This window comes from Coprinopsis cinerea, assembly GCF_000182895.1.
Source record: "Coprinopsis cinerea okayama7#130 chromosome 3 map unlocalized cont3.3, whole genome shotgun sequence".
Taxonomy (NCBI): Eukaryota; Fungi; Basidiomycota; class Agaricomycetes; order Agaricales; family Psathyrellaceae; genus Coprinopsis; species Coprinopsis cinerea.
The window spans coordinates 2,294,228-2,318,020 of record NW_003307542.1 but is presented as its reverse complement, the minus strand read 5'-3'; the positions used below and the strand labels follow the sequence as shown (position 1 = coordinate 2,318,020).

Here is a 23,793-nt window from a genome sequence, read left to right as displayed (position 1 = left end):
TCAGAAACTACATACGAAGTTGGTGGTGCGACCCCGATAGCGCTGCATTACCGTGGTACTGTTGTCATCACAAGAACGATCAATCTCGCCCTCAACATGGCAAGTCCCCTGATCCATATGTCAGAGTCGGAACAAATTACGTCGATGTGGCTATAGACTTGCTTCCGTCTGCTTAAGGGCCCTTAGATTCTTTCCAGAATTCGATCTGTCTCTTTGTGTGGTCTCCTGGTCGGATTCATGGAACCTCCAACGGAAGGGGGATGCTCATGATTGGCTGAAAGATCCAGCCGAGTCAGTGTGACTTCATCTCAATTCTCGAAAGAATGTCTCTGAATCCCGCTTCACACTCGGAGTTGGCAGATAGCTCTATGCCTATCTCCTCTTGCCTATCTCTAGCACACCCATGCGGGGCCCAATGGTTATCGGGTGCAGAGTTAAAGCTTTTGTTAGCCAAAGTGCAGCTGAAGCTGGCTTCCATTTGAGCGCAGCTCTGATAGGTTCGAAAGACAGCCATGTGCACCGTCTAAATTTTATCAGAATCCACATTGTGTCGCCGTTTCCAAGCCGAGAACCAACCCCTCGAATCCTGGGCTGCCTGCAGTCTCTTCTGAGACGACTCTCGGATCTTGGGCCTGTATAAGCGAACTCCATGATCCGGCGACCCTGCTTTTGGCTACGGTGATCATGAACACTGCTTTATTGGCCAACGAGAGGACATGGATTACCTCCAAGGTAACCAAAATTCGTGGACCATCGGGCGTTCGTAAAACGGAGGTGGGACTGCTTGTTGCTGAGGGGTAAAAATACGAGAGGCAAAAATAAACGGTGCGAGTATTACTGGGACTGGGAGCAGCCAAAGTCGTCTAGCGGAAAATTCCAGAATCCGGGTATCCAAACGGAAGTGCATTAAGATCCAAAGGTCAACGAATGTTGCGACAGAAACGGATAGAACACCGCTCACCATCATACCAAGTCACCCCAAACGGTGGCCACCCATTGCGTACAACCGAGCGTCGTCATAAAGACCTCAGGGATTGCCTTGACCAATACCGGATCTTCAAAGCCCTTGATAACAAAGGAAGGTATGTTTTTTTCAGATAGGTTGTGAGCATATGGCGGCAGAACGGCGTCCGGGTCAGAAGCGCGCAGCCGCGCTCGCTTGAATGCCCTCTCGCCTGGTACGCCACGGCCTGTCTTCATGACACTAGGGAGCTGATCGATTCCAGCAGGGGTGGGAGCAGTGAATTGCTCCAGCAACTGCCTTCCAACAGCTTCAACCAGGCGGCGTCGAAGGAGGACGAAGACCGGGTCCTTAACCCTGAGAGTACGATCGACCAATTGGCGAAGACGCATTTCTTCATCTAGGTCGACAGGCTTGGGCGCACTGGCAAGACGTCGAACATGGATAACCTCGTCAGCTAGATTGACCAGTTTCGTGCCGCCGTCAGGCGTCGATTCCTTGTCCGACTCCTCGGCATCGATTTCCAGTTTCAACAGTGTCCATACACGATCCATGAAAGTTAGAGCTGGTGTGCCTTCATTAACTTCTCCCTTTTTGGGAACAGGTAGTCCAGAAAGAATCCGCAGCGCGGCTGCGATGGCGAGGGCTTGGACGCAATTCTGGACGGTGAATAGTGCACGGGAAGCGAACAGAAACTGTGGCGGCAGTTCATTTGTTGCATTCGATCCAGGGTTTTCGTTCTGTTCGGGTGGATTTGAAGGTGCGGCAGGGGATAGAGGGCAGGAGACAGCAACATCGGATTCTAGGGCCATCATTAACCGCGGAATCCATCGAGTCTCCGGCGAAACAGTGCCATAGCGAGCCTCCTCGGATTGAGGAAGTTCGTCCACCCATGTCCGCCATTTCTCTCGCAATAACTGTCCTTCGGGCTCCTGATTGCTGGACCATAACCGAAGAACAAGATCCCGTTCCTGTTGCTTCGCCTTGCGATAGACCATTCCCTTGACTTCATCTTCGGGCATAGTACTGAGAATGGCCGTGTTGAGGTCGGTATTCATGACCTCTGCAAGTGACACGATGCTCTTCATGGTCTCTGCAATCAGCCTCGCGAGAGGCGACGAGGAGGAAGGATTGGTGCCGGGTTCGTCGTCATGGTCGAGACGAATATCATGCCATTCATCTAGCCGATGGTATAGTTCGTCGATATCCTTGTCTCTGACGGGAGCACATCGCTCCTTCAAAGCGAGCAATAGTTCTTTCAAGAATGCGAGTGTCGAGTGCAGTGGTGACGAAGAGGGAGCGAGAGGAGCACGCAGAGTCAGGATTACGCGATGGTCGGGAGGGAATATGGGTTTAAGGGCGTCATAGAGATCATTGTAGAGGCGTTTTAGGCGGGGAAGTTGAATGGCAGGTGAAGGGTCAGACAGCGACTCCACCGCCTAGTAATAACAATGCGATCTCAGTTCACATCCAAGCAGGGAAGAAACAGCAGCTGTACCTCATCCCAGAAAGCTTTGTGAGCAACCTCTTTGACCCGTTCCAGCAGTGGTTGCGGGTCACCTGGTGCCGATTTTGAGGCAGCCAACTGGGCGTGCAGCAACATTGATAAGAGGGATTTGCCTGGAGGAACCACTTTCTCTGGTTGAGTCGCCAAAAGGTGTAGAAAGTATGCATGATCCAGGCTCTCTACGAGCTCAAGCGGTAGTACTGAGCGCATGCCATTCTGGAAGGGAGCTGAGGCCATCGGACGGGATGATGGTGGTATGAGCTCAACCGTTGACGGAACCGGTTACTCAGCCAATTCGGACACCGGACGTTTTGACAATAACCTGGTCGCAGATGGCGACGACGTTCGATACCCTGCTGGCTTGTCTCTTTCCTCTGGCTCTGTGTTTCGTCGCATATCGTCTCAGGGACAATATCTTCTCTTGGTCTGACTTTCGTGCCCTCGTTTTCCCGGGAAACACGTCCAACGAAGCTTGGTGGCATCTCGGTGGGTCGACTCTGTCATGCGATGCTCGAACAACGTTCTAATCCACGTTGTACAGAAAGAGCGTATGCTGCATATTCACAATATGAACGCCTTTCGAAAAATGAAATCTCTCGGATGAGAGGCGCATATGCGAAACTGGGAAGATCTCACAAGACCATGGGGCACAAAATTGGGTATCCCAAGAAGCTCGACCGTCTCTGGGACGCGACAAGTCTGAACGGAACCATTGCTGCGGACATAGCAGAACTTGCTCTCGAAGAACATCCGTCTCTCAATAATTCTCCGCCCGTGAACCCGACCGTTGCAGACCTAGGCAGAGTACGCGAATCGTTGAAGCACTTTATCCGAGATTGGAGTGCAGAGGGGGCCAGCGAGAGGGAAACTATCTTTTCCCCCATTCTCAACCTTCTCGCCACGGTCGAACCAGAACAGCGCGCTTCTCAAAAGGTTCTTGTCCCAGGGTCTGGTCTGTGTCGACTTGCATGGGAGATTTCTCAGCTAGGTTGGTTCCGTCATATCGAATCCGAGCATAAGACTGAGATACTCGTCTAGGCTTCGATACCACAGCTAACGAAATTTCATACTTCATGATTCTCGCTTTCAAATACATTCAATCTACGAAACAGATTAACGAACACAAACTACGTCCGTATGCCCATTGGTGGTCACATCAGCGCAACAATGAAAACCTCTTCCGGGCTGTATCCTTCCCTGACGCCCTCCCTCGGCTAGGCCCTAATTTCCAACTCGTTCCCGGAGACTTCCTCAGCATCCGCCCTCTAACGCCTTCTAAACCCTCCTCCGAGTTCTGGAAAGAAGGATCCTCCAAACCCTCGAATGAAGGGGGATACCATTACATCGTCACCCTTTTCTTCATCGACACCTCTTCCAACGTCTTCGCTACCATGGAGCACATATACCGCCTCCTCCGCCCCGGAGGTTCTTGGATAAACCTGGGTCCTCTCCTATGGTCAGGAGCTAAACTCGAGCTGAGTTTGGAAGAACTCTGGGAAGCGGCAGAGGAGGTTGGGTTCGTCATCCAGCGCGACCACAAGGAGGAAGGCCACCCTGAAGCTCCGAGAACGATCGAATGCGAGTATACAGCGGATAGGAACGCGATGATGAAATTCACTTACAAGGCGGAATTTTTTGTTGCTCGGAAATCTAAATGATGCTTTCGAGGCTTGATCGCTCTTTCTTTTCGCCTTCTCGGGGTCATCTTGTCGTTGTTCTTCCATCTACAAATTGACAATGGCTTGCATAGTGCGTTGTTGTCAGGGGTTGGGAAGGGGAGTCGGTTGGCAATGGTCACTGGAGACACCACGTGTTGCCTTTATGTTCCCAACTTGAACTGCCTTTCGGACTTTTGGGACTTCTTTGCGGATGTGGAGTGCGTGGCCGAGGCCACCTATCTACACACGTATAAAGTACCACACCTTTGCCTCTTCTTGCGCCATCTCGGCGCTTATCGATACACACATACTTGCTTTCCTCCCTTCTTCCCCTTGCCTTCTACCCCAACCCCTGTCCACCCACTTGCCCCCATCTCCCCTTCTCGGCCCCTATCCTTCTCCGTTGCTGTCAACTTGTATATCCATCCTTTTCTGTGATACCTTGCTTTCAACCAAATACCCCCTTTCGAGCAACTAAACTGCGGAAATGATGGGCTTCGAACGCCTTAAGGACTCCAACGAGCTCATCATCGACCTCGACTCGGACTCTGATGAAGAAGAGGAGCTGGTGGTCGCCGGGGAGAAGGTTGTGGTATCGAACTCGCGGGAGCCCCAAGCTCTCAAGCAGTGGCTCCAATCAGGTACTCTGTCTCCTCGTCCTATCGCTGGCAGCAAGAGGGCTTGGAGGGCCATGAATGCCGCTGTGGGGCCTAGTCCTCAGGCCGCGGGTTTGCATGAGCGGGAACCGCTGCGCGTCTCTACTACAGGGGCTCTGGCCAATAGTCCAAGTCGATCCCCCACAGGCTCCCAGGTACACGTACCATGTATGAGTCTTACTACGTACTCTAACCTAGACCACTACTGTCGCACACCTCATCCAGGACTCTGCGCATAGCTCTCCACGCTCACTTGGTTCATTGCCTACCGCCGCCAGTTTAAATAAGGAAGAGGTGAAAGCCTTTGCGGACGCTTGGACGACTGTAACCCCATTTTTCGATCCGCGAATTTTGCAAGATCCTCCCCTTCCCAGTGTTCATTCAACCAATGCGGAGACAATGGTAAATGAATCAACGCTTCGCTGCAGCTCAGAAGCCTAGCTGATAAAAAGCTCTTGTAGGAATTTGCTTGAATAAACTGCGTTTCGCGAGGGTGGTTTGGAGTCCGCAGAGTACTACCGCCTTCCTCGTATTAGTACTCTGCGAACTCAACAAACAGCTCGAGCTCGAGTATTATCATGTTCTTATTGCTATCCAATATACATCGTATGCTTGTCTTGGAAACAACAAAAAGGAAAAAAAATAATACGCAGGACAGAATTCCGAAGGGGGCCCACAATCATCCAAGGCATTTTAATCGTCCCAAGCCACCTTCCCAGTGAAGACGGAAAGCAAAGGGCAACCCGAAACGCCGAGGAAGAAGAGTGTGAGGTGTGGGCGAGGTATCGAGTACACAACTACAAAGGTGACTAGTAGTTAAACAAAAGCTTCGAGACGGGTGACGGTAACAGAACGAGGAAGAGGTATAAAAACGCATCACCCTAGCCTAACATTGGTATCAATAGAGGGGTAACGATGATGTTGTAGGAGGGAATTAGGATTCAGCCATTGCGTGGCCAGACATTACGCGTTTTTGGGTGTTCTGTCCGTAGGGTTCGTTGCAAGAAAACAAAAAGGGAGTATCGTACTAGTTGTAATGTAGCAGTGTGGTTGCGTGCGAGAGTGGTCGATCGGCGGTAGTGGTGATGATAGGTATCTGGTATCGAGGTGAGGCAACGCGATTAGCGGGAAGGTCTAGGTTTTGGTGGTAAGGGGGCGCCACGGTTTGTGATACAGTGCGTGATCGATCTTGAGAGGGAGCCTTGAGAAGTGAGTGGACAGCGGTTTCTGTTGGGTAGAAGGTCGGCCAACCGCAGCAAGCGCAAGGAAAGAAGAAGGGCGGTGTGTAAAAGGAGATTCGGAATGAGATTCAAACAAAAACAATAAAATATAAAGGAAAGCATAAGTATGTACAATAGATCGAGAAAAGGTAACAAGGTAGAGTTTGCTGCGAACGACAATTGAATAATGATACGTCTCAACCAATAGCCCAAACATTCCTCTAAACAAAACACGTCGCTCTTGCAAATCGAATGGTCACTTCCCACACAATTAAGGAGGGCTGCACCAAAATTAAGAAAGCTTGGTGTTATCGAAAAAAGGAATTCCGGAACCATAATCCTCCATCCACTTGGAGTATGAGAAAAGGAAAGAGACGGAGTCGAGGAATGTCGGTTCGATATCGCGAGCTGGGAGAGGAGGAAGAGAGATAGACAGAGAGAGGCAAATGACCAAAAGGAAAAAAGGCCGAACGAAGTCCGAGGGGTATCCAATGAACAGAAAGTCCAAAACGGCGGGGAATTGGTGACAATTCAGAGGCCAATCAGCATTGCGATTCGAGGGGATTAAGCCGCAGGAGAAGCAGACCCATTGGGCTGGGCATCAGCGTCAAGGTGCATTTCGCCATCAGCTTCAGCACCGTTGACATATTCTGCATTGGCATCCTCCGCGTTGCCAGAGCCACCTTCATTGGCATTGGCAGCTGCGTTACCGCTGGCAGTTCGTCGACCGCCGCCTTGGGGACCAGATCGTGGAGGGTTGGCGCAGCGATCCTTGCCGTGTGCGATTCGCAGGTTTGCATATTCGGCCTTGTTCTTGATACCGTCGATGGCCTTGATAGCATTCGAGATATTGGTGAAGTTGACGAATGCACAGTTCCTAATGCAACATTAGTCGATGCCCAGACAAAAGACATTTAACTAAATACCCACTTTTCCTTCAAGAAGTTGACGAGCTCGATGTCTCCGTACTCTCCAAAGTCACGCTTCAATTTCTCTTCGTTGAAGACTTCGAAATCTTCAATGTTGCCAATATAGACGTTTCTCGTGGCACCGGCGTGGACGGCAAGAGCCAGAGAAGGCGGGAGAGGGCCAGCGTTCTTGCCCCAGCCAACCTTGAGGCGTCGATTGTTGAGGGTCATGCCTTGGTAGGATGCGACTTGGAAGAAAGTGAAGGCGGCGGCGGGGTCGACAAAAGTGACGAAGGCGATGTGCTTGTCTTGCATATACCGAATGCTCTGCAAGACTCCGCCACGAATGGCGTTGCAAAGATCTTCCGTAGTGGTCTCGGGGTGAATGTTGCCGAGGTAGACAGTTCTGTTCATAGCTTGAACACCACCAGCTCCGCCCGCCAAACCGTTGCCCATCATATCGAATCCAGCGCCGACATAGGGAGAGAATGGTGCAAAGCCATTGCCCTGCTGCTGGGCAACGAGAGACTGGGCGGCAGCAGCTTGTGCTTGCTGTGCTGCCACTTGCTGAGATTTTGGAATATATGCACACCGATCCTTGCCAAAGTTGACTCGCTTGCCTGCCCATGCAGGCTCGTTGGGGAGGGTGTTGACCACCTACGACATCATGACGTGTCAGCGATAACATTCACGTAAGACCGTAAAGCAAATTGTACGCACTTTGGTAGCAACGGAGATACTCAAAAAGTGGACAAATCCAATGTTCTTGTCCCTCACAATCTTGACTTGGTCGATCAGACCAAATCGGCTCAATTCATCCCGCAGCATCTCCTCCGTCATGTTCTCATCCAAACCACCAATGTAGACGTTCCTGCTTGCATTAGATTGGCTGATGGCAAGGGCGACCTGTGCGGGCACAGGTGATGGCTTTCCCCAACCGATTTTGAGCTCCTGTCCGTGGAGAGACAGTTTCTTAACTGTCGCGTCGGCATGGAAAGCGGCAGCAGTGGCGCCGTCAAGGAAGGACAGGAAGACACAAGATTTCTCGGGGAGAACGCGGATGGACTCGAGCGGGCCGAAGTGGACGAGGTTCAACAGTTCGTCAACGGAGGCAGTGGCAGGAAGGTTTCCCACGTAAACAGTTCGTCCAGTTGCGTTACCCGAGGCGTTCATTGCCGCGGTGAGGGCCGCTGGCGAGTATGCTCCTGCCTGTGCGGCGGGCATGGCGAGGTTAAGGGAGGGGATGCGTTGCTGGCGGAAAATAGACCGTGAGACCAAGCACTGATTGTAGACATGTTCAGAATATACACCCACCTGGTTGAAGTTTGCCATCTGGCCATTGTATGGGAAGGAGCCAAGCATATTCATGCTTGGAAGGCCCATGCCCAACATGTTGTAGCCCCCGAAACCGGCGGCATATCCTGCTGCACCATTTGCGGCACCCTGGCCCTGCTGGGCCTGCTGTTGTTGCTGCTGTTGGACAGCGAAAGCTGCTGCAGCGGTGTTGGGACTGAGTTGCGATGGCATTGCGGCGCCGTTGGCTTGGGTGTTGATGGAGAGTGAGGTGGTGGAATAGAGAGGGCTGCCAGCGAAGGCGCCTCCGTTGGCCGCGCCGCCGTTGAAAGGTTGGTTAATGCTGGCGTTTGGGCCGTAACCGTAGTTTGCGAAGGCGTCGCGGTTTGGTGCACCCGCGTTGTTTCCGTTTTGGTTGGAGAAACCCGAAGGAGGAGACCAACGGGCCTTTTTAGCATCTGGGCCGCCAACGGTATCCATAGAGCGCTGTTCTCGACTTGTCAGGACTGAAAGCTGGAGAAAATAGGAGAAAAAGAGACTGACCTTCATCATGTCGAGGTCGAATGGGTAGGTGGCGTATTGGGACGCAAAGGCTGTCTGTGAGTCGTCCATGGTCGCGAAAACCGTAGGAAGGGAGGGTTATGTGTAAAGTGGACGGGAATATATGGCAACGGCGAGAATATTATGGGGAGAAAAGGGGTAAAGGATGTCAGACAATTGTAGAGAGCGACAGTGTTATAGAGAGGATTGTAAACGAGTGTGAGTTGGTGGGCGAAAAGAGACACGCACGCAGAAAAAAAGAAAAAAAAGGTGTAAAAGAGAGGGAAATTCGAATTCGTGGACTCGTGCGATTTGGCTATTCGACGACGTGAACGACGACGAAGACAGACGAGTTCAGCGACGACGACGACGACGAGCAATAGCAGAGCAGAAAACGAATATGGAACGAACTGAGTAAACATCCGCGCCAGCAATCACAACCAGTCTATTCACATTTCTAATCTTCCCACGCACGGGCTTAGCCCAGCCGACTCTACAATCCCTCGACACGGTATACATCGTACGCTACCTCTTCGTATGGATGCACCTGAGATCTTACCATTAGACCTTGTATACACACAATACAGATCACATTACCTTCTTTAGTTCTTCAATAGCTGTCTTGATTTCCTCTTGTTGCCCTTGGTCATTCACAACAACCTCGACCCTATCCTCTTCCACGCTCTCGACCTGTCCAACCGATCCGATAGTAGGGTTCGCGTCTCCAACAGGTTTAAACTGGCCTGTCAAATGCCATTAATACCGATCTCAACCCCCCAAGTCCAGCCTAAACCTAACCAGTCCCAGGAGTAATGAACGCGCAGTGCTCATAGTCTCCAATCTTGCCTACAAACCGCGGGCATTTCTCGAATAGTTTGTCGAGCACCGAGCGTGTATTGGCTCGCGGCACGAAAAAGACGAGCTTGTAGCGGATTATCGGCGACATAGTAGTTGTACAATATCGTAATACTTGAGATCAGGCAGAGACTAGAGTTGTGATCTAAACTCCGACCCAGTCCTCTCTTTCCTGTTACACGTTCGATTCGCGACGTGTCCAAGGTCAGTACTTTATCGTCGTTACCGCCCGATCCCACCGCTCACACAACACAAGATGAACCTCTCGTTACACAGTATCCAGGCCTTCCTCATTATCGATGCAGAGGGGAACCGTGTCCTCGCCAAGTATTATCATCCCAAAAGCAACCCATGGGGCGAGATCAAAGAATTCCAATCCCTAAAGGACCAAAAGGCATTCGAAAAGGGACTGTGGCAAAAGACCAAGAAGGCTGGAGGTATGTCTTTCGATGTTCATGCTGCTTTAAACTGAAAAGGAACGGGCGGCTGAGACCATGCAGGTGATATTATCTTGTACGACGGCCATCTCGCCGTATACAAGCATTCCTTGGATGTCATCCTGTACTTTATCGCTGGGCCGACGGAGAATGAGTTGATGGTCTCGCTTGCGCTCTCGACGCTAATCGACGCGATGACCATGCTTCTCCGAAACTCTCTCGAGAAGCGCGGGATCTTGGAGAACTTGGATATGGTGTTGCTATGCTTGGACGAGACAGTCGACGATGGGTACGTCCCTTTGCTCCCTGTCAAACGATAGGGGAATGAACTAATCATTTGGCGTGCGTGTAGGATCATCCTGGACACAGATTCCGCAGCTATTGCTTCGCGAGTCACCCGGCCACGGCCAGACAACGAGATGGGTATCAACATCAACGAGCAGACGCTTATGAGCGCGTACCTGACCGTCAGGGACAAGGTCCAGCAAAGGATCGGTCAGCTGTAGTGCTTTGATCCCCCACCATACATACCCTTTCTGCGCCCCACCTAATCCCCGGCCCCCGGCATACATAGCAATATCCATACTCCTCGCCCACTCATTTCGCCCGATTCGCCTTCCTCAGCCTGTGTACTGGGCCCCATTCGACCTTCAACGTTGGAGACTCGTTTCGTCTTTCGACTTCTGCTCGAACTCTTCTCGATTTCCTAAGGAGATCCCCACACACCTGCTGTCATATGTTATCAGCATTGTCATTTCCCTGCACCGTCATGTACTAGTGACTGCCATTGACGCCTAGGGAAAGAAACGGGTTGCAATGCGAATTGAACAAGTGCGATGATGATCACGATTTCAGGTTCTGATCCATGCGAATTAAAGCAAGTACTACAGGAGTATGCGGAATGCGAAATTGTTGAGACTATTATTACACGGGCGGTCGTGAAGAAGACGATGAAGAATACAATGACAGGGAATCCACATAGAAGGACAAAACTGAATGCAGCCAAGGGAAATGGAATGATACACATGTGGGATGAACAACAGGAGAGACAGATGCGACGAATGCGGGAGAGAAAGCAACCAAAGGAAAGACGAAGAGGGGAACGATGATACAACGAACGGCGAATTGTACAGATGAAGGGAAAGACGAATCGCTGGATTGGTGCGAGAGAGGACGCTGTCCAGGTTTGATGTGCCAAAGCGACGGCGACCAAGGGGTTGAGGAGCGATGTGAGATCCGGTGAAGCCTAACTGAGGCTCCAAGCCATCTCCTAATCTGCTATCGTCCAGAGAGCATTCGCCTAAAACCGCAGGAAACCACTGCGCCATCAGCTTCATACTCGGAGCAAAGGTAAGATGGCAAAAGCAGGCTCACGCTTTAGGCGAAGCATTCGCTAGTACGCTTGTAAACTGATACACAGCGACGGACGAAGCAACGGCGGCGATGGAGAGCGCCCCGAGCACGGAGCATAGTCTTGATTTAGCATTCGAGTCCGGGGACCAGACTTCGGACGAGGTGAGTTCAGGCGATTCGTAGAGGTCGACGGCGGCTCGCATTGTGAAGTCGGCTGCTGGCAATGCAGTGGCGGTGGAGGACGATGGGTTGCGGGGTGGTGGAAGTTGGAGAATAAGAGTGAGACAGAGGACAGGTGTCACTGTCAAAAGAAGTCTTTGTGGATATGTCGCGGAAAAGTCGCTTTGATGGGAAAGAGTTCGGTGGAGAGCGCGGAAATGGTTAGGGGCCTTTATAGCGGTTCCCCTGGCTTCTTATTGTTCTCGGGGGGTTGAAGCTCTGACGTTCCTTTCTCCGAGAGCCGTAGCAGTTAGTCACGACTGGATCCTGACTTTCTCGATTCGTAAATCTCCAAAGATCTCCGGAAAGTTACTGGATGGTTGCTTACAGCTAATGATGTTTCGTCCTTCGGGATGGTAACCTTTAGATGTTTCCTTTTTTGAAAACTGAACCTGGGGCTAAAACAAGCGCGCTGTGCTGGGAAGGGCAATGTTGGTAGGTTCGGTTTGGTTAACGTGGAAGCTGGTGCTTGTTAACGTGGATCGGTGGGTACTGTTGCGGTGTTCGCTCGTTATGTGATGCTGATGTCGATGAGACTACGGAGAATTTCCTCTAAACCTTTTTTTTTTTTCAAATCAAAATGCGAAACGAAGGGTTAGTATGGGATGGGACAGCCCGAGCCTTGTTGGGTAATCTCACCGAGTGCTGTATTTCCGATCTCCTCGAAGAATAGATGCGAGTTGTAGTCGCGGTGTTCGCCGCTGCGGTTGACGGCGATCGATATTTCGTGGCTGTTGCAAGGATGCTGTCCGACCTATGAGAGTCGGTCTCGCCAAAGGCACGACGATTGCAGCGATGGATAATGGACTCACGGACGTTATATACTGGACAACCCCAGTAATTGGGCGGCTAAGCGTTGGGTTTGTTGAAAGACGGAAAGACGGCTGGTCGCCCGGGATCACAGAGAAGCTGTGGAGCTGCTGGCCGTGGACGTTATGGCCCGTGTTTCAGGCTGGGACACAGGGTCAACGATGGACAGAACCAGGCTAGGCTGGGTCGTGAACGTGAAAGAAAAAGAAGATTGACGTTAGGTGGGCGTGGGTCGGGGCGTTACTAGTCGTTAGTCGCGATGAAGACGGGGCGGCGATGTGTGGACCCACGGAGCTGGAAGCTACGTCCGAGTCAATAGTGTATACAAGGAGGGGTGTTGAGAGTTGAAACGGGTCTAGGCGCCCACTGCACCCCGAGCCAGTCTTCTTATAGCAATGGCGAAGAAAAGTGATAAGAAACCGGGATCCCCAAACAGATCGCTGAGGAACAAACTGGATTCGGGATAGCGAGAATTATCACAATAGAAGCATGTCGGTGGAGAGGTACCCGAGTTCACGAAAGCCCGTAACGGCCGTAAGAGGCGTTCATTGGGTGCTCGTGGTGTGGGCCAAGTAATGGCTATCAGAGGCGCTGGACATATGACCGCACTAAATGGACCCAAGCCATTCAGCCGGCCGCGGTGACCCCACAGAACATACGGTATACCCTGACCTCGACCTCTGAGCAATAGAATCCCTGAGTGGGCGTTTACGCTGATTATCACGCGTGCAGTCCACAGATGAGCAGGCCCTTTTCATGGATCAGTCATCCACGACCCTGAAAGAGTGCGCAGTCACCAGCGCGCACGGCACTGGAAGAATGTCGACGAATTGCAAAGGATTGATGTCACAATCTCCTCAAGCCATCGGCCATAGCGGCAACGTATAACCATCTACACCGCGTAGCTATTTGAAGAACACTCCGAGAAAGGTCGGTCACTGTTGCTTCCTCAGCGACGTGCTTCGGGGTGCGTAAGGAAGATTTGACGATGAAGTTAAAATGAAGGTGGCGGATGTGGGTTGCACTGGAAGCAATAAAGATCGTCGAGGTCGTCCATGTTAACGTGATGGTATGCAGCTAGAGTACAAGAAGAAGAATCGTGATGCATCGTAGTAGGAAATCTACATAGCAGAAAAGCGGCAGACTCTGGCATCTGACGGCCGTCATTGCCGAAAGGAAAGATGTTAAACTAACGCAAAGGCCAGATGAAGAGAGTGCAGGTGCAACTTCGGGAAATGGACGGCAAATAGACGAAAAAATCTGGAGGGATGCCCGATAACATGACGTGACAGTGCTGAATACCCTTACCGCCTAAAACAAGCAGACAAAGTTACTAGGGAAAACGTTCCTTCCTCTCTGCCTCCTCGCTTCGTCTAGCAGTTCGCCCGTCCACCAACCATCCTCCGGAGTAGACGTTACAGCAATGATATCCCCTGCTTGGAAATCAAACTCCTCGTCGATCGTCGCTGCATAGTCATATAGCGCTTTGACTAATCGCCGCACCAGATCGTGTTGCGATTGGTTCGAGGACGGAGCGAGGTTAACATTAGGACGGAAGGGGATTAGATTAGTATCAGGCAAAAAATTATACAATCAAACAGAGAGCATACCGTAGAAGAGGATAGGAGTGCCATCCTCGGTCGTAACCTCCGCCTGTTGCTGTTGCTGCGGCGGGGGAGGCTGAGGAGAAGGAGATCTCTGAGCCGCGGTCCATGTCTGTTGCTGAGGCGGTTGATGATAGCCTTGTCCAGGAGCTTGCTGTGCGTATTGCGGTTGTTGCTGCTGAGGTGGAGGCGCTTGCTGAGGTGCCGGCTGCTGTTGCCCGTAGTATCCGCCCGAAATTGAAGATGCTCGCTGAGCTCCGCCGTGCCCGTACGTGTTGGTAGGCGCTTGCTGCACAGGTGGTGGCTGGTAGTGATGGATGGGTTGTTGCTGGATTGGTGGTTGAGTGTGTTGAGGTGGAGGCGCTTGCTGTTGTTGGTACAACAATTGTGATGGAGGGGCGTAGGTGGGATGGGCAGCAGGTGGAGGAGCACCATAGGTGGGTTGGGCGGCGGGTGAAGGCTGTTGATACAAATTGGCAGGGGGAGGGGGAGGAGTAACAGGGTGCATGGCTGGCTGCGGTGGCGGCGCAACCGTGGGTGAAGGCGTATTCATGTAACTCAATCTCCTCTGCGGTTGTTGCTGCTGCTGAACTGGGGGAGCCAGAGGAGGTTTGTACGCTGGCTGCTGTTGCGGTGGTGGGCCTCGATGTTGCTGGCGCAGTGCCTGCTGATGTTGTTGATAGCCTTGAGCCATCTCATCGTGTAGAACGCGCCCGTTGGGATCGAGCGCGATTCCGATAGAATTTGGACTTGGTGCTCTGGCAATGTTCTGAGCCGGTGGCGAGATGTAGCTTGTGCGGACAGTATTAGGCGCTGGGCTAGGCCCTCTGGAAATGACAGGTTGAGGTTGAGGGCTATTGCTTCGTGATCCACCATGGGCGCCGATCCCAGCGTGACCAACGGAAGCAGGCCGATGCAAGTTCTGTCCATGAGAAAAGTTGGCGTTTTGAGGGACAGCAATGGATGCTTGTGAAGCCGACGGTGCATGGCCTTGCGGTTGAGTGCTGGTCCGTCTAGAATAGCTGTTGTTACGACTGATAGCCTTCCGTTCTCCAGGAAGTGACTGTTGGTAGTCGGCCAAAACGTCGCTGATCATTTCTGACCCAGGTGGAGGCGCCGCATTCTTTGGCATCATGAATGCAGCGGTGGGCGGTTGAGGGGACGATGGCCTGCTGGCCGCAGGGTGGGCACCGACCACCAAATCAGCAGAGTTGCGGTAATCACGATTGGGGGATGGACTCCTGTTAATCTGGGCCGCTGGGGCACCAGGTGGGGATAAAGATTGGGGAACATTGCTGACAGGTCTAGTCGCGGACTGTGTAACGGAAGGCGAAGCTCGCGCCTGAGCATCGTTTTGCGCTGGGGGTGGTTTGTGCAAGGTGTTTCTCCGCGTACTTCCGCCAATCGACACCGCGTTCTTCAATTCTTGCAGCTGCTTCTCCAGAGGATCAATAGTTGCCCCGTTTTCTTGCTTGACAGGAGAAGCTGTTCGGTTCGCGATAGGCGCACCGGTTTGTTGCTGAGGGTCTTTGGATGGGTCGACCTTGTAAGCATGATTCCCTACTTTGATGTACGTCTCGGCGGTAGGATCGATAGGCTCTGCGTGAGGATCACGGTTACTTAGTGGAGTTCCATAGGCGGATCCGAGGGTAGATTGCCGTTGCTGATTGGAAGCAGGCATAGGAGATGTTGATGGTGGGAGCACAGGAGCGGTGTTCGGAGGCTGCACCGTACTTCCGTTGACATAGGGCTGTGGTGATGCAGCCATGCTATTGCGGCGGGTATCTTGTCGAAGGAGATTAGCGTCGGCTGGGACCTCAGAACGTCTGTTTCCGCCTCCTGCCCCAATTCCAGCCGTGTTAATGGGTTGGCTGTCGTCCGGAGGCTCCGCACTGGGAGCACGAGGTGGCAACTCTCTCGTGGAGACTCGTATGAAGTTCGCAGGCCTCGTGGTAACCCTTTGGGATGAGGCTGGCACGGCATCGGGCGAATTGTAGTTCACAAAGGCAGGAGGGTCAGGAATGTCGTTTCCAGTACCGTAGTTGGAGACGAAATATTCCATTTCGCGTTCAGGTTCCATCTGTTCTAGAGACAGACGAATCTTTTCGCATGACTACGACGGATATGAGCTCATTGACAAAAGTGAGAGAATGGCACTGACCTCATCGTCCGCTACGCAGACAGTTGAGACCGCGTTGGCGTACGCCCAGATATTGTCCTTCATAAATTCAATCCTCTGCTCCTCCAGATCTTGGCAATTGTCACAGAATGCCTTCCAACTGAGCTCCCATTTCTTCGTGGTCTCTGCCAGAATCTTGGCAAAGTTGGCAAACTCTCGCTCATTGACCTGAACAGTCTGCTGGGCCCGCTCTAGTTTCGCAGTGATCTTGTCGAGTTCCTTGCCCTGAACGAGGGTGGACTGGGCTGTGAAGGCATTAATGCGCATCCCATCGGATTCGTACTTCTCTCGCGCTTTGTTGACGTGAGCCTCCTGGGCCTGTTTCGTCTTGAACTCCTTTTCGATACTCAACTGTTGAGTCTTCTTGTGCGAGAGTAGACGATTGTGAAATGCTGTTGTTGGTGTTTCGAGGTCTGTGCGTATCTGGCTGGCGAGGTTCGCGTGGAAGCTGGCCTGTCGTTCGGTCTCGAGCCTTACTGTGTCCAAGGAGGCGCGTAAGTCCCTAGATATGCATCAGTACTGCAATAAAGTAGGATCAAGAGCAATACAGTTGAAGAAGCAGCAATCTCGCGACACACGAGATTGCTATCGTCGCCAGCATTGCGAATGTCATCACACGTACCCAATCTCATCGCGACCCAGGACAACTTTGGACAACTTTGCTAGCCGTTTGGCGTAATCTTCCTCTATCACTGCACTGGACGATTAATCTCTGGATCAGGGTGTGTATTAGGAGCATTCAAGAAGGTTACTATACCGTTCTTTCCAAAAGCTTCGTAGTTCTTCAATAGTCCGCGTTGCCCCACGCATCCTGGCGAAGAGGACCTCTACGCCTACGTCTCCTACTCCCCAGAAGGCATTGCAAAAGTCGAGGGATCTATCCTGTAACAGCGGTGACGAGGCACGCTCGTATTTGGACAACGACGTTGTCGACGACTGACGTCTTGCAGTTAATGCTTGCATTGAGCAAAGCGGAAGAGAATGACGGGAGAGTTGAGGAACAAGTTGAAATTACAGTGGAATAACCTTACGGCTTTGTTCAAGTGAACCGTGATGGCACGTGCTGCAGTTACAGCCTTTGTCCGTATAGCAACCTGATTCTAATGCCTCCTTAAACACATATTATATTCTCGTCTCTCATCTACAACTCTATCCAAGTCGATCTAAGAAGTCATCGTCGTCGAGCTCAGAAAACAGCGACCGGTGGTGCACAGGCTTGACTCGGTCGTCTTTCAGCATCCTGCGACAATGTAAGGGATCCGATCATCCTCAAGCCAGTGTCGAACACGTACCGGGCATCGACGCGCGCATCTTCACCCTCTACACCAAGAACAGGCGCTGGCGTCTTTGCCTCGATGACCTATGGGGAACATGTCGGAAATTAGGGGTTTCTGAGGATGCAACCAAAGCAGACGCACATAGTGGTTGTCACAGTGGGGACAGTATTCATCACTTTCCTCGTAATTGGTCATATCCTTCCTGAATGCCTTTTTACACTTCTTGCAGATAAAGGCCATCTCATTTGTCTTCTTGAGCTTGTGGTCTTGCGTTTCAGCGTGGCATTCCGCGCAATCAAACCATTGCTTGCAGCATGGCGCGCGGATGGAGACCTGAGCGTTTAGGATATGTTTACTGTCCAGAGGGAGTTTCAGTCAAACAACGACAGGGACGGCAAGTGTTTCTTCTTGCAGACTTACCACATACACCGGCGAATTCGATTCGAGGTCAAGGTTCTAAGTATGTCGAAGAGCTCCAAGTCCCCCAAGGCTGCCAAGATCATAGATCAAGAAACTTTCCCACAGGTGATAATATACTGGTCGGCACTAAAATACAAAGAACGAATTAATTCACAACAAGGTCGAGAATACAGCTAGCAAATAACATGGAGAAACGAGCGGATGTTGCAGGAGGTACTGTGGTATCAAGGCAGAGGTATCAACGAGCACTCAGATCTTAGAAGCGGTTTCGACTTCGGTTGAAAGTCAGCCGTGAATGGTTCTGTTGTTGGAACCCTTCAGAAGCATATGCAAAGTCTGTAGGAGAACAAGAACGTGCGTTAGGAAACGTTCATCGTACTCAGGGAAATAATGAACCGCACCGATTGGAGAAGTGAAATTCGAAACGGCGGCGCTGATATTTCCATATTGCATATTGTGAAGGGAGAGATTCGACTCGGTCAAGGTTGCCTCGGCTCCCATTCCACCCAACTCAATGTCTTTTCCGCGTCTGCGGTTTCCACTACGAAGCGATGGCAGCGTATCCATGTCCTCCTCAGCAAGTCGCTGTTTCTTGTGGTCATGAGTCGAGATCGAACCCCTCGCGCGATCATCTTCCAACGTTTCGTCGATACTTTGAGGACCGAAGGTGGCTTTCACTGGCGACGAGGTGAGAAGGTAAGTGTCACCAGTGCTAGAGGTTAGCTTACGGTCCGTTCCAATCTGAGAAGCGGCCGCAGCATCGACTGTCATGGCTCCTTGTGACTTTAAGCGTTTCTTCTCCTTTCTTGCATCGCGGGCGGCAATCTCTCCTTCAATTGAACGAGGGAAGAAGATCTGCAGAGGAATTAGGCGCCCGAACGTATTTGGAACTGGTCAGACGCCGATCCCACACTTACAAGAAGAGTGATAGCGGAAGAAATAGCGCATCCGAAACCGGCGATGACAACCAGCAAATCTGCAAGAAGGCAGAGTTTGAGAATCGTTTCGGTAGGTGATATCCGGATTCGGGAATGGACATACCGGTGAACACCATTTTCTCGTTGATGTGGTGGTGTGGCCTCACACCGTCAACGCCAAGAATCAGGAGTGGGACGGTAAAAAGGAAGCGGAAGATAACGCGAATCGTCTTTTTTAGAGTTTGGGTCACAGGGTGAGCACATGGAGACAGGAGAGCATTTACGGGTGGGTCTCACATTCAGCTCTGCGAATTTGGTCAGACGAACGACGGTGCCAGTGTCAACGCCTTCTCTTCTCTAAGAAAATTCACGAATCAGTAACTGCACGGTCTGTGACGATAGATGCGTTCACTCACTAGGTTGTTCAAGAAGTTCGGGAAGGTCCATCTGCGCAGGTGGTGAGCATCAGTGCTTCCATTGGACGTATGCACAAGCGCGCAACATACAGAATGGGGGTGAACCACAGCGTTAAACATAGACTTCCAAGACTTCCCGCAAGGAAGGTGTATGCTTCAGCCTATGATCAAACCGTCAGCATCCCAGTGTGGAAACTCGATGGCTGTCAAATGGCAGACCTTGAGTGCGTCGTGTCTGGTAAAGATCGTAACCAAGGGCATGTAAATAATCGCGACAACGGAGCCAACAATCCATGTCTTGAAGTAGTGGGAATTGAACCAGTTTTGTTGGGAAGAGCCAGAGTTGACAAGGAAGAGCCAGAAGCAGAGTTCTGAAATGAGCGCAGAATAAGTGGGGTGAAGCAATATCCGTGACTCCCGGGGTAGCGTACCTTCCAGGTGGGTTACCCTGTAATGATGAGACCAGATGTGTCAGTCAAACTCGCACTGGAGTAGGGGAAGGGGAAGCCATACATTTCCAGGCCCCAGGCGATGGAGAAAACGAGCATGAGAGGGAAAATGGTGTCATGAGAGGCTTTGGACCAGAGCTGATGAGGCTTGGGGATGACTGCAAGACGATGCGATTGAGCGAGGGCTCGGGATACCAAAGAAATAATGATGGACCTCCTAGTTCAGGATGGACAATGAAGCCTTCGCGATACTTGATTATCGTGTTGCCCAGAGCGTAAACAAATATCAGCGGTAACGTTGTTAGATATGAGTACTGTGATTATGAGTATGCGTGAGTGGGGCCGAAAAGTGTGCATTCCCTGCTAACGCCTTACGGTCATGAAACGCTTGAAGGCTCCGTTGTGGGGACCGTTGTTCCATCTATCCCGGGGTGAGTCCGTATTATCGCACGGGAAGGATAGGGCGAAGCTACCTCAGGCATTTGAATCTATCGAATGACCACAGATGGAAGATGAGGAAGGATCCAACCTAAGGCCCTCGGATTATTAGCATGAGTGAATTTTGAAGGAACAGGAGGTACTAACCAAGGCGACGAGCGTCGTCCAGACCAGATAACTGCAAGGAGACGTATGGGTCATCTCGTTTGGTCCAGGAGGTCAAACGGACGGAAGGCGAGGCTCGGGCCTGCGAGGAGAAAGGATTGCTCAGCGAGAACACCACCTTCGTGTACCAAGCGCCGCTGAGGGAGCACCCAGGGAACGGTGGGCTGTATATTATAAGGCTTCCCTCCACATGATACTTCTTGTTTTACTCCCGACCGTCCTCCATCTGATGTGCACTGATTGGAATCATTCCTTCTAACCTCGTCTCTCTCCATTTGGGCGCTAACACGATGCTTGGCGGCTTGGGTGGTCCCGTCGGTGGTTTTCGTCCCCGTACTCGAGCGAACCCACATCAGAGTGCATGCGGTGCTCGAAGCAGCAGAACCATTCGCCCAACGTAATACATAGCGGGGCGGTACTCTGCGGTACTTGGATGTCTACACTGCTGGTGCGAAAGCAATAATCACAGTTGAATCGGGATAACTGTGATGTAGAAAACACCTCCTCGAATATTGTGTCCAGACAGGAAATGGAACGGGAAAAAGCCCAGAGAGAAATTTGAAATTTGATGGCGCGCGTGAACTTTGGCGCCTTTGATCTGTTTGTGATCCACAACCACGACCGTCGACATCAACGACCGCCAACAACAAAGGGCGATGCTCGACCCTGAGGCCGTTGACGACCTACTCCTCGCTTGCAGGTATGGCGACCTCGAAGATGTCGAGGCTTTCGTGAAGCAACATGGCCCCACAGCACTGGGCGCTGTTCTCGACGATAACAAAAACACTGTGTTACATATGGTGTCTGCCAACGGGCATCTCGGTAAGTCGTCTACACTTGAGCCTGCTGTTACTGTGAAGGCAAGGTAGTAATGGAAAAGCTGTCCGATAGAATTGCTCAAGTTTCTCTTGCCAATCGTGCCCCCATCACTTTTGGCTGCCCAAAATAACGCAGGATCGACACCTCTCCATTGGGCCGCGCTAAACAACCATCTCGAGGTTGCCAAAGCTCTCGTCGAATTCCCTGGAGGTCCAGGAGTCGATCTTATCGATATAAAAAACGAAGCAGGACGTTCACCTCTCGCCGATGCTGAATTCTCAGGTTGGGACGAAGGAGCAAAATGGCTTGTTGAAGTCATGAAGCTTGATCCTGAAGCCAAAGGGCAGGAAACAGACGATACCGTCGTAGATGCACAGGACATCGAAGTCGAAATCGAGGATGCCAGCGGCCAGGTCGCCAAAATCAACATCTCCAAGGACGGTGCGAATTCGACCGACTCCTCCAAACCCGCTACCTCAAGTTGATCATTGCACAACCCGACATCATGATAACAACCGGTAGCACTTAAGCCGCCAAAACTTTGCCCTGATCATGTCTTGAACGGCTACGGCAGAAGTACTACGTTACGTTGGCCAAAGAGTTCTGTTACTTAGACCTCCGCGCAGGCGAGATCCTAGCTCGCATGTGTACATACCAGATGGAATTGCAGCCTTCCAAATCTACAGGCGCACATCTTTCGACAGTTCAAGATTCGCTCTGGTTACTTTTGATTGTCACAACGGTCGCCACCCTTTATCAACGTTCTGCCTTGGGATCCGAAGTACTCCTCATCAGCCTTTTTGCGTTGCGGCGGTTACCTCCCAAAGTAGCATCATGCGACCATGCAGGGTCAGCTAAGGCCCTGGCGTGGACGTTGACTTCCAGCTATGTTCACGCCAGCTTCTCAGTCTGCCAAATACTCCAAGATGTTCCTCCACCTGAGAGCAATGGATCAGAGTTTGTTTCCATTCCTGCCCGTCAAGTTCGGGGGTCCCTGTCCGATACCGCAATGGACAGTGGTAACGTCGTCGGTAAGTTACGCATCCTGTTCTCCTTCTTAAGTCATCCAAAGCCTGATCACCGCGTCTGTGCAGAATGCCCATCGTTCTGATTTAGGAACTTCCATCTTTCACTTCCTCGGCGCAAGTTGATATTTTCATGGACGTCATAATGAAGGTCTCGGTGAGTATCCCAATTGCCGAGGGACAGTCTGGTGACACTCATTCGGTTCTTGGAAGGCGTTCGTGGGTGAAACTGACGATAACGATGTACTTAGAAGCGTTGGAAGCGAGGGGGCCCGCACATTGTGATATTGACCTTTGGGTCATATAGCCTTGACACGGGATACCCCACAGACCCCGTGAGCAAAGTCCAGTAGGTTGATTCATGTTCACGGCCAATATTGGGTTTTGCAAATTTTCAGACGTAACCCAAATGGTTGTTACGAGAACATAAACCCTTCCTCGTACATCAAATTCACATAATCGGTCGGAAGAGGTAAGTATGTTCTGAGATTGACACTCACCTTAACCTCTTGCTTGTGTAGGTATTTACGTCTATGGACGCAAACCAGGCGGTTACCCTCAACAGTGCTTTCTGTGGAAAGGCAGAACCGTTGGCGCCATTTCTTTTGCCGTGGGCCAGGGTGTGGTGAAAATCGTTGCTCATGATCCCGTTTCCAGTAATCATTTAACGCGATCTACTGACGTTTTCTCACTGCGACTGAGTGGCAGCGATCTTTCTCGTGCAACTCTGGTGGTGCACGGTACACGTCAACGACACTTGTGCGGAGGACCCAAAAGCGCCACGGAGTTCCAATTTCAAAATGTGATTGGCTGGGGAAGGTATGTCTCTTCTCTTCAGGGTTTAACTCGCACTGTTGAAAGCTCCGAGCAGCACCCCGAGCATGAAGCATGAAATAGACTTTCATCATGAAAGTCTATTTCAATACTTCATGCTCCTCGTGTTCTACAACCCCCTTGACACCCTCACCAATCATGGAAGTGACTCGAGCGTCAGTCGGCGTCGTCAGAGCGTTGGCCCCATGTAGATAGTGTGGACCCCAAAACCTTTAGATGAAGGCCTTCCTCGAAGACGATGTAAGGTCGGATGAAGCCACTTGACCCGCTACAACGGTGTTACACGGGCAGTGTTGGTTTTATCGAGTGGATCAAACTCTGGATCCATATCTAGTGAAGGAAAACCACTGTTCTGGTTTGTGGTCTCCGCCACAAGAACCCTTTCGAACCCTCAGGGTTATCGACGCAGTATGTAACTGGCCTCGTACCCACCTCTTAGCATTGTCTGAAGAAGATCCCAGCCCATTACCGACCCTTATTAGATGTTCTTCCACCTGATCCGCTTGGACTTCTAGGATCGCGACGTTGGCAGACCACAGCCGTTGCAAGTGTTCGCGAGGAGAATGGTCACCAGTGAGAGCATATGGTAGACACCTCGCGGTGGCAGATGCGCGAATTGCGGAAGCGTAGTCGATATGTATGTTTTCAATATTTATGACATGACGTGAGGAATTCATTTGTACAGAAGTAATTTGCACCGATAAGACGTTGTCAGTAAATCTCATCAGAATCAGTCAGTGAACGCCTCGAGGGTCAGGAAATTCTATGGAGCCTTGGCTCTTGGATTGACGTTCTTGATCTCCGACGGATCGAGATGTGGTCACAAACACTTT

The 23,793-nt window shown here is 51.4% G+C and overlaps 12 protein-coding genes across 12 annotated transcripts; 5 read left to right on the top strand and 7 right to left on the bottom strand.

Moving 5' to 3' along the window:
* Positions 1–963: 963 nt before the first annotated feature.
* Positions 964–2,705, bottom strand: CC1G_06837 (hypothetical protein; the record flags this gene model as incomplete). The annotated part of the gene is made up of 2 exons (XM_001830519.2): positions 964–2,400; positions 2,460–2,705. The coding sequence occupies 2 exons, from the start codon at positions 2,703–2,705 to the stop codon at positions 964–966; spliced, it is 1,683 nt and encodes a 560-aa protein (XP_001830571.2).
* Positions 2,706–2,800: 95 nt separating this feature from the next.
* CC1G_06836 (hypothetical protein) lies at positions 2,801–4,126 on the top strand (the record flags this gene model as incomplete). Its single annotated transcript, XM_001830518.1, has 3 exons — positions 2,801–2,954; positions 3,010–3,456; positions 3,507–4,126. 3 exons carry the CDS (start codon positions 2,801–2,803, stop codon positions 4,124–4,126), a joined length of 1,221 nt encoding a protein of 406 aa, XP_001830570.1.
* Positions 4,127–4,613: 487 nt separating this feature from the next.
* Positions 4,614–5,595, top strand: CC1G_06835 (hypothetical protein; the record flags this gene model as incomplete). Its single annotated transcript, XM_001830517.2, has 4 exons — positions 4,614–4,937; positions 4,981–5,184; positions 5,342–5,388; positions 5,436–5,595. 4 exons carry the CDS (start codon positions 4,614–4,616, stop codon positions 5,593–5,595), a joined length of 735 nt encoding a protein of 244 aa, XP_001830569.2.
* A 971-nt stretch (positions 5,596–6,566) lies between these two features.
* On the bottom strand, positions 6,567–9,142 carry CC1G_06834 (RNA-binding protein Nrd1; the record flags this gene model as incomplete). The annotated part of the gene is made up of 5 exons (XM_001830516.2): positions 8,747–9,142; positions 8,225–8,689; positions 7,631–8,161; positions 6,933–7,567; positions 6,567–6,879 (listed from the first exon to the last, which is right to left on the bottom strand). The coding sequence occupies exons 1-5, from the start codon at positions 8,813–8,815 to the stop codon at positions 6,567–6,569; spliced, it is 2,013 nt and encodes a 670-aa protein (XP_001830568.1). The 5' UTR covers positions 8,816–9,142.
* Positions 9,143–9,236: 94 nt separating this feature from the next.
* On the bottom strand, positions 9,237–9,689 carry CC1G_06833 (hypothetical protein; the record flags this gene model as incomplete). The annotated part of the gene is made up of 3 exons (XM_001830515.2): positions 9,237–9,290; positions 9,341–9,486; positions 9,542–9,689. The coding sequence occupies 3 exons, from the start codon at positions 9,687–9,689 to the stop codon at positions 9,237–9,239; spliced, it is 348 nt and encodes a 115-aa protein (XP_001830567.2).
* A 157-nt stretch (positions 9,690–9,846) lies between these two features.
* Positions 9,847–10,854, top strand: CC1G_06832 (coatomer zeta subunit). Its single transcript, XM_001830514.2, has 3 exons — positions 9,847–10,035; positions 10,099–10,324; positions 10,388–10,854. The coding sequence occupies exons 1-3, from the start codon at positions 9,855–9,857 to the stop codon at positions 10,539–10,541; spliced, it is 561 nt and encodes a 186-aa protein (XP_001830566.1). The 5' UTR covers positions 9,847–9,854; the 3' UTR covers positions 10,542–10,854.
* A 459-nt stretch (positions 10,855–11,313) lies between these two features.
* On the bottom strand, positions 11,314–12,538 carry CC1G_06831 (hypothetical protein; the record flags this gene model as incomplete). The annotated part of the gene is made up of 5 exons (XM_001830513.2): positions 12,420–12,538; positions 12,247–12,361; positions 11,936–12,165; positions 11,410–11,878; positions 11,314–11,335 (listed from the first exon to the last, which is right to left on the bottom strand). The coding sequence occupies exons 4-5, from the start codon at positions 11,589–11,591 to the stop codon at positions 11,314–11,316; spliced, it is 204 nt and encodes a 67-aa protein (XP_001830565.2). The 5' UTR covers positions 11,592–11,878; positions 11,936–12,165; positions 12,247–12,361; positions 12,420–12,538.
* Positions 12,539–12,772: 234 nt separating this feature from the next.
* Positions 12,773–17,163, bottom strand: CC1G_06830 (SH3 domain-containing protein; the record flags this gene model as incomplete). Its single annotated transcript, XM_001830512.2, has 8 exons — positions 12,773–13,130; positions 13,268–13,494; positions 13,612–13,677; positions 13,744–13,907; positions 14,028–16,134; positions 16,183–16,702; positions 16,823–16,897; positions 16,958–17,163. The coding sequence occupies 8 exons, from the start codon at positions 17,161–17,163 to the stop codon at positions 12,773–12,775; spliced, it is 3,723 nt and encodes a 1,240-aa protein (XP_001830564.2).
* A 141-nt stretch (positions 17,164–17,304) lies between these two features.
* CC1G_06829 (CHY zinc finger domain-containing protein) lies at positions 17,305–17,931 on the bottom strand. The gene is made up of 3 exons (XM_001830511.2): positions 17,898–17,931; positions 17,619–17,832; positions 17,305–17,560 (listed from the first exon to the last, which is right to left on the bottom strand). Exons 1-3 carry the CDS (start codon positions 17,900–17,902, stop codon positions 17,387–17,389), a joined length of 393 nt encoding a protein of 130 aa, XP_001830563.2. The 5' UTR covers positions 17,903–17,931; the 3' UTR covers positions 17,305–17,386.
* Positions 17,932–18,153: 222 nt separating this feature from the next.
* CC1G_06828 (hypothetical protein) lies at positions 18,154–20,318 on the bottom strand (the record flags this gene model as incomplete). Its single annotated transcript, XM_001830510.2, has 15 exons — positions 18,154–18,233; positions 18,299–18,574; positions 18,626–18,752; positions 18,815–18,873; positions 18,939–19,044; positions 19,112–19,171; positions 19,231–19,261; positions 19,321–19,391; positions 19,450–19,601; positions 19,662–19,678; positions 19,744–19,837; positions 19,894–19,993; positions 20,055–20,100; positions 20,153–20,208; positions 20,265–20,318. 15 exons carry the CDS (start codon positions 20,316–20,318, stop codon positions 18,154–18,156), a joined length of 1,329 nt encoding a protein of 442 aa, XP_001830562.2.
* A 620-nt stretch (positions 20,319–20,938) lies between these two features.
* On the top strand, positions 20,939–21,586 carry CC1G_06827 (cytoplasmic protein; the record flags this gene model as incomplete). The annotated part of the gene is made up of 2 exons (XM_001830509.1): positions 20,939–21,104; positions 21,174–21,586. The coding sequence occupies 2 exons, from the start codon at positions 20,939–20,941 to the stop codon at positions 21,584–21,586; spliced, it is 579 nt and encodes a 192-aa protein (XP_001830561.1).
* A 357-nt stretch (positions 21,587–21,943) lies between these two features.
* Positions 21,944–23,018, top strand: CC1G_06826 (hypothetical protein; the record flags this gene model as incomplete). The annotated part of the gene is made up of 7 exons (XM_001830508.2): positions 21,944–21,950; positions 22,010–22,132; positions 22,249–22,283; positions 22,378–22,461; positions 22,648–22,736; positions 22,835–22,945; positions 22,988–23,018. 7 exons carry the CDS (start codon positions 21,944–21,946, stop codon positions 23,016–23,018), a joined length of 480 nt encoding a protein of 159 aa, XP_001830560.2.
* Between the last annotated feature and the right edge of the window lie 775 nt (positions 23,019–23,793).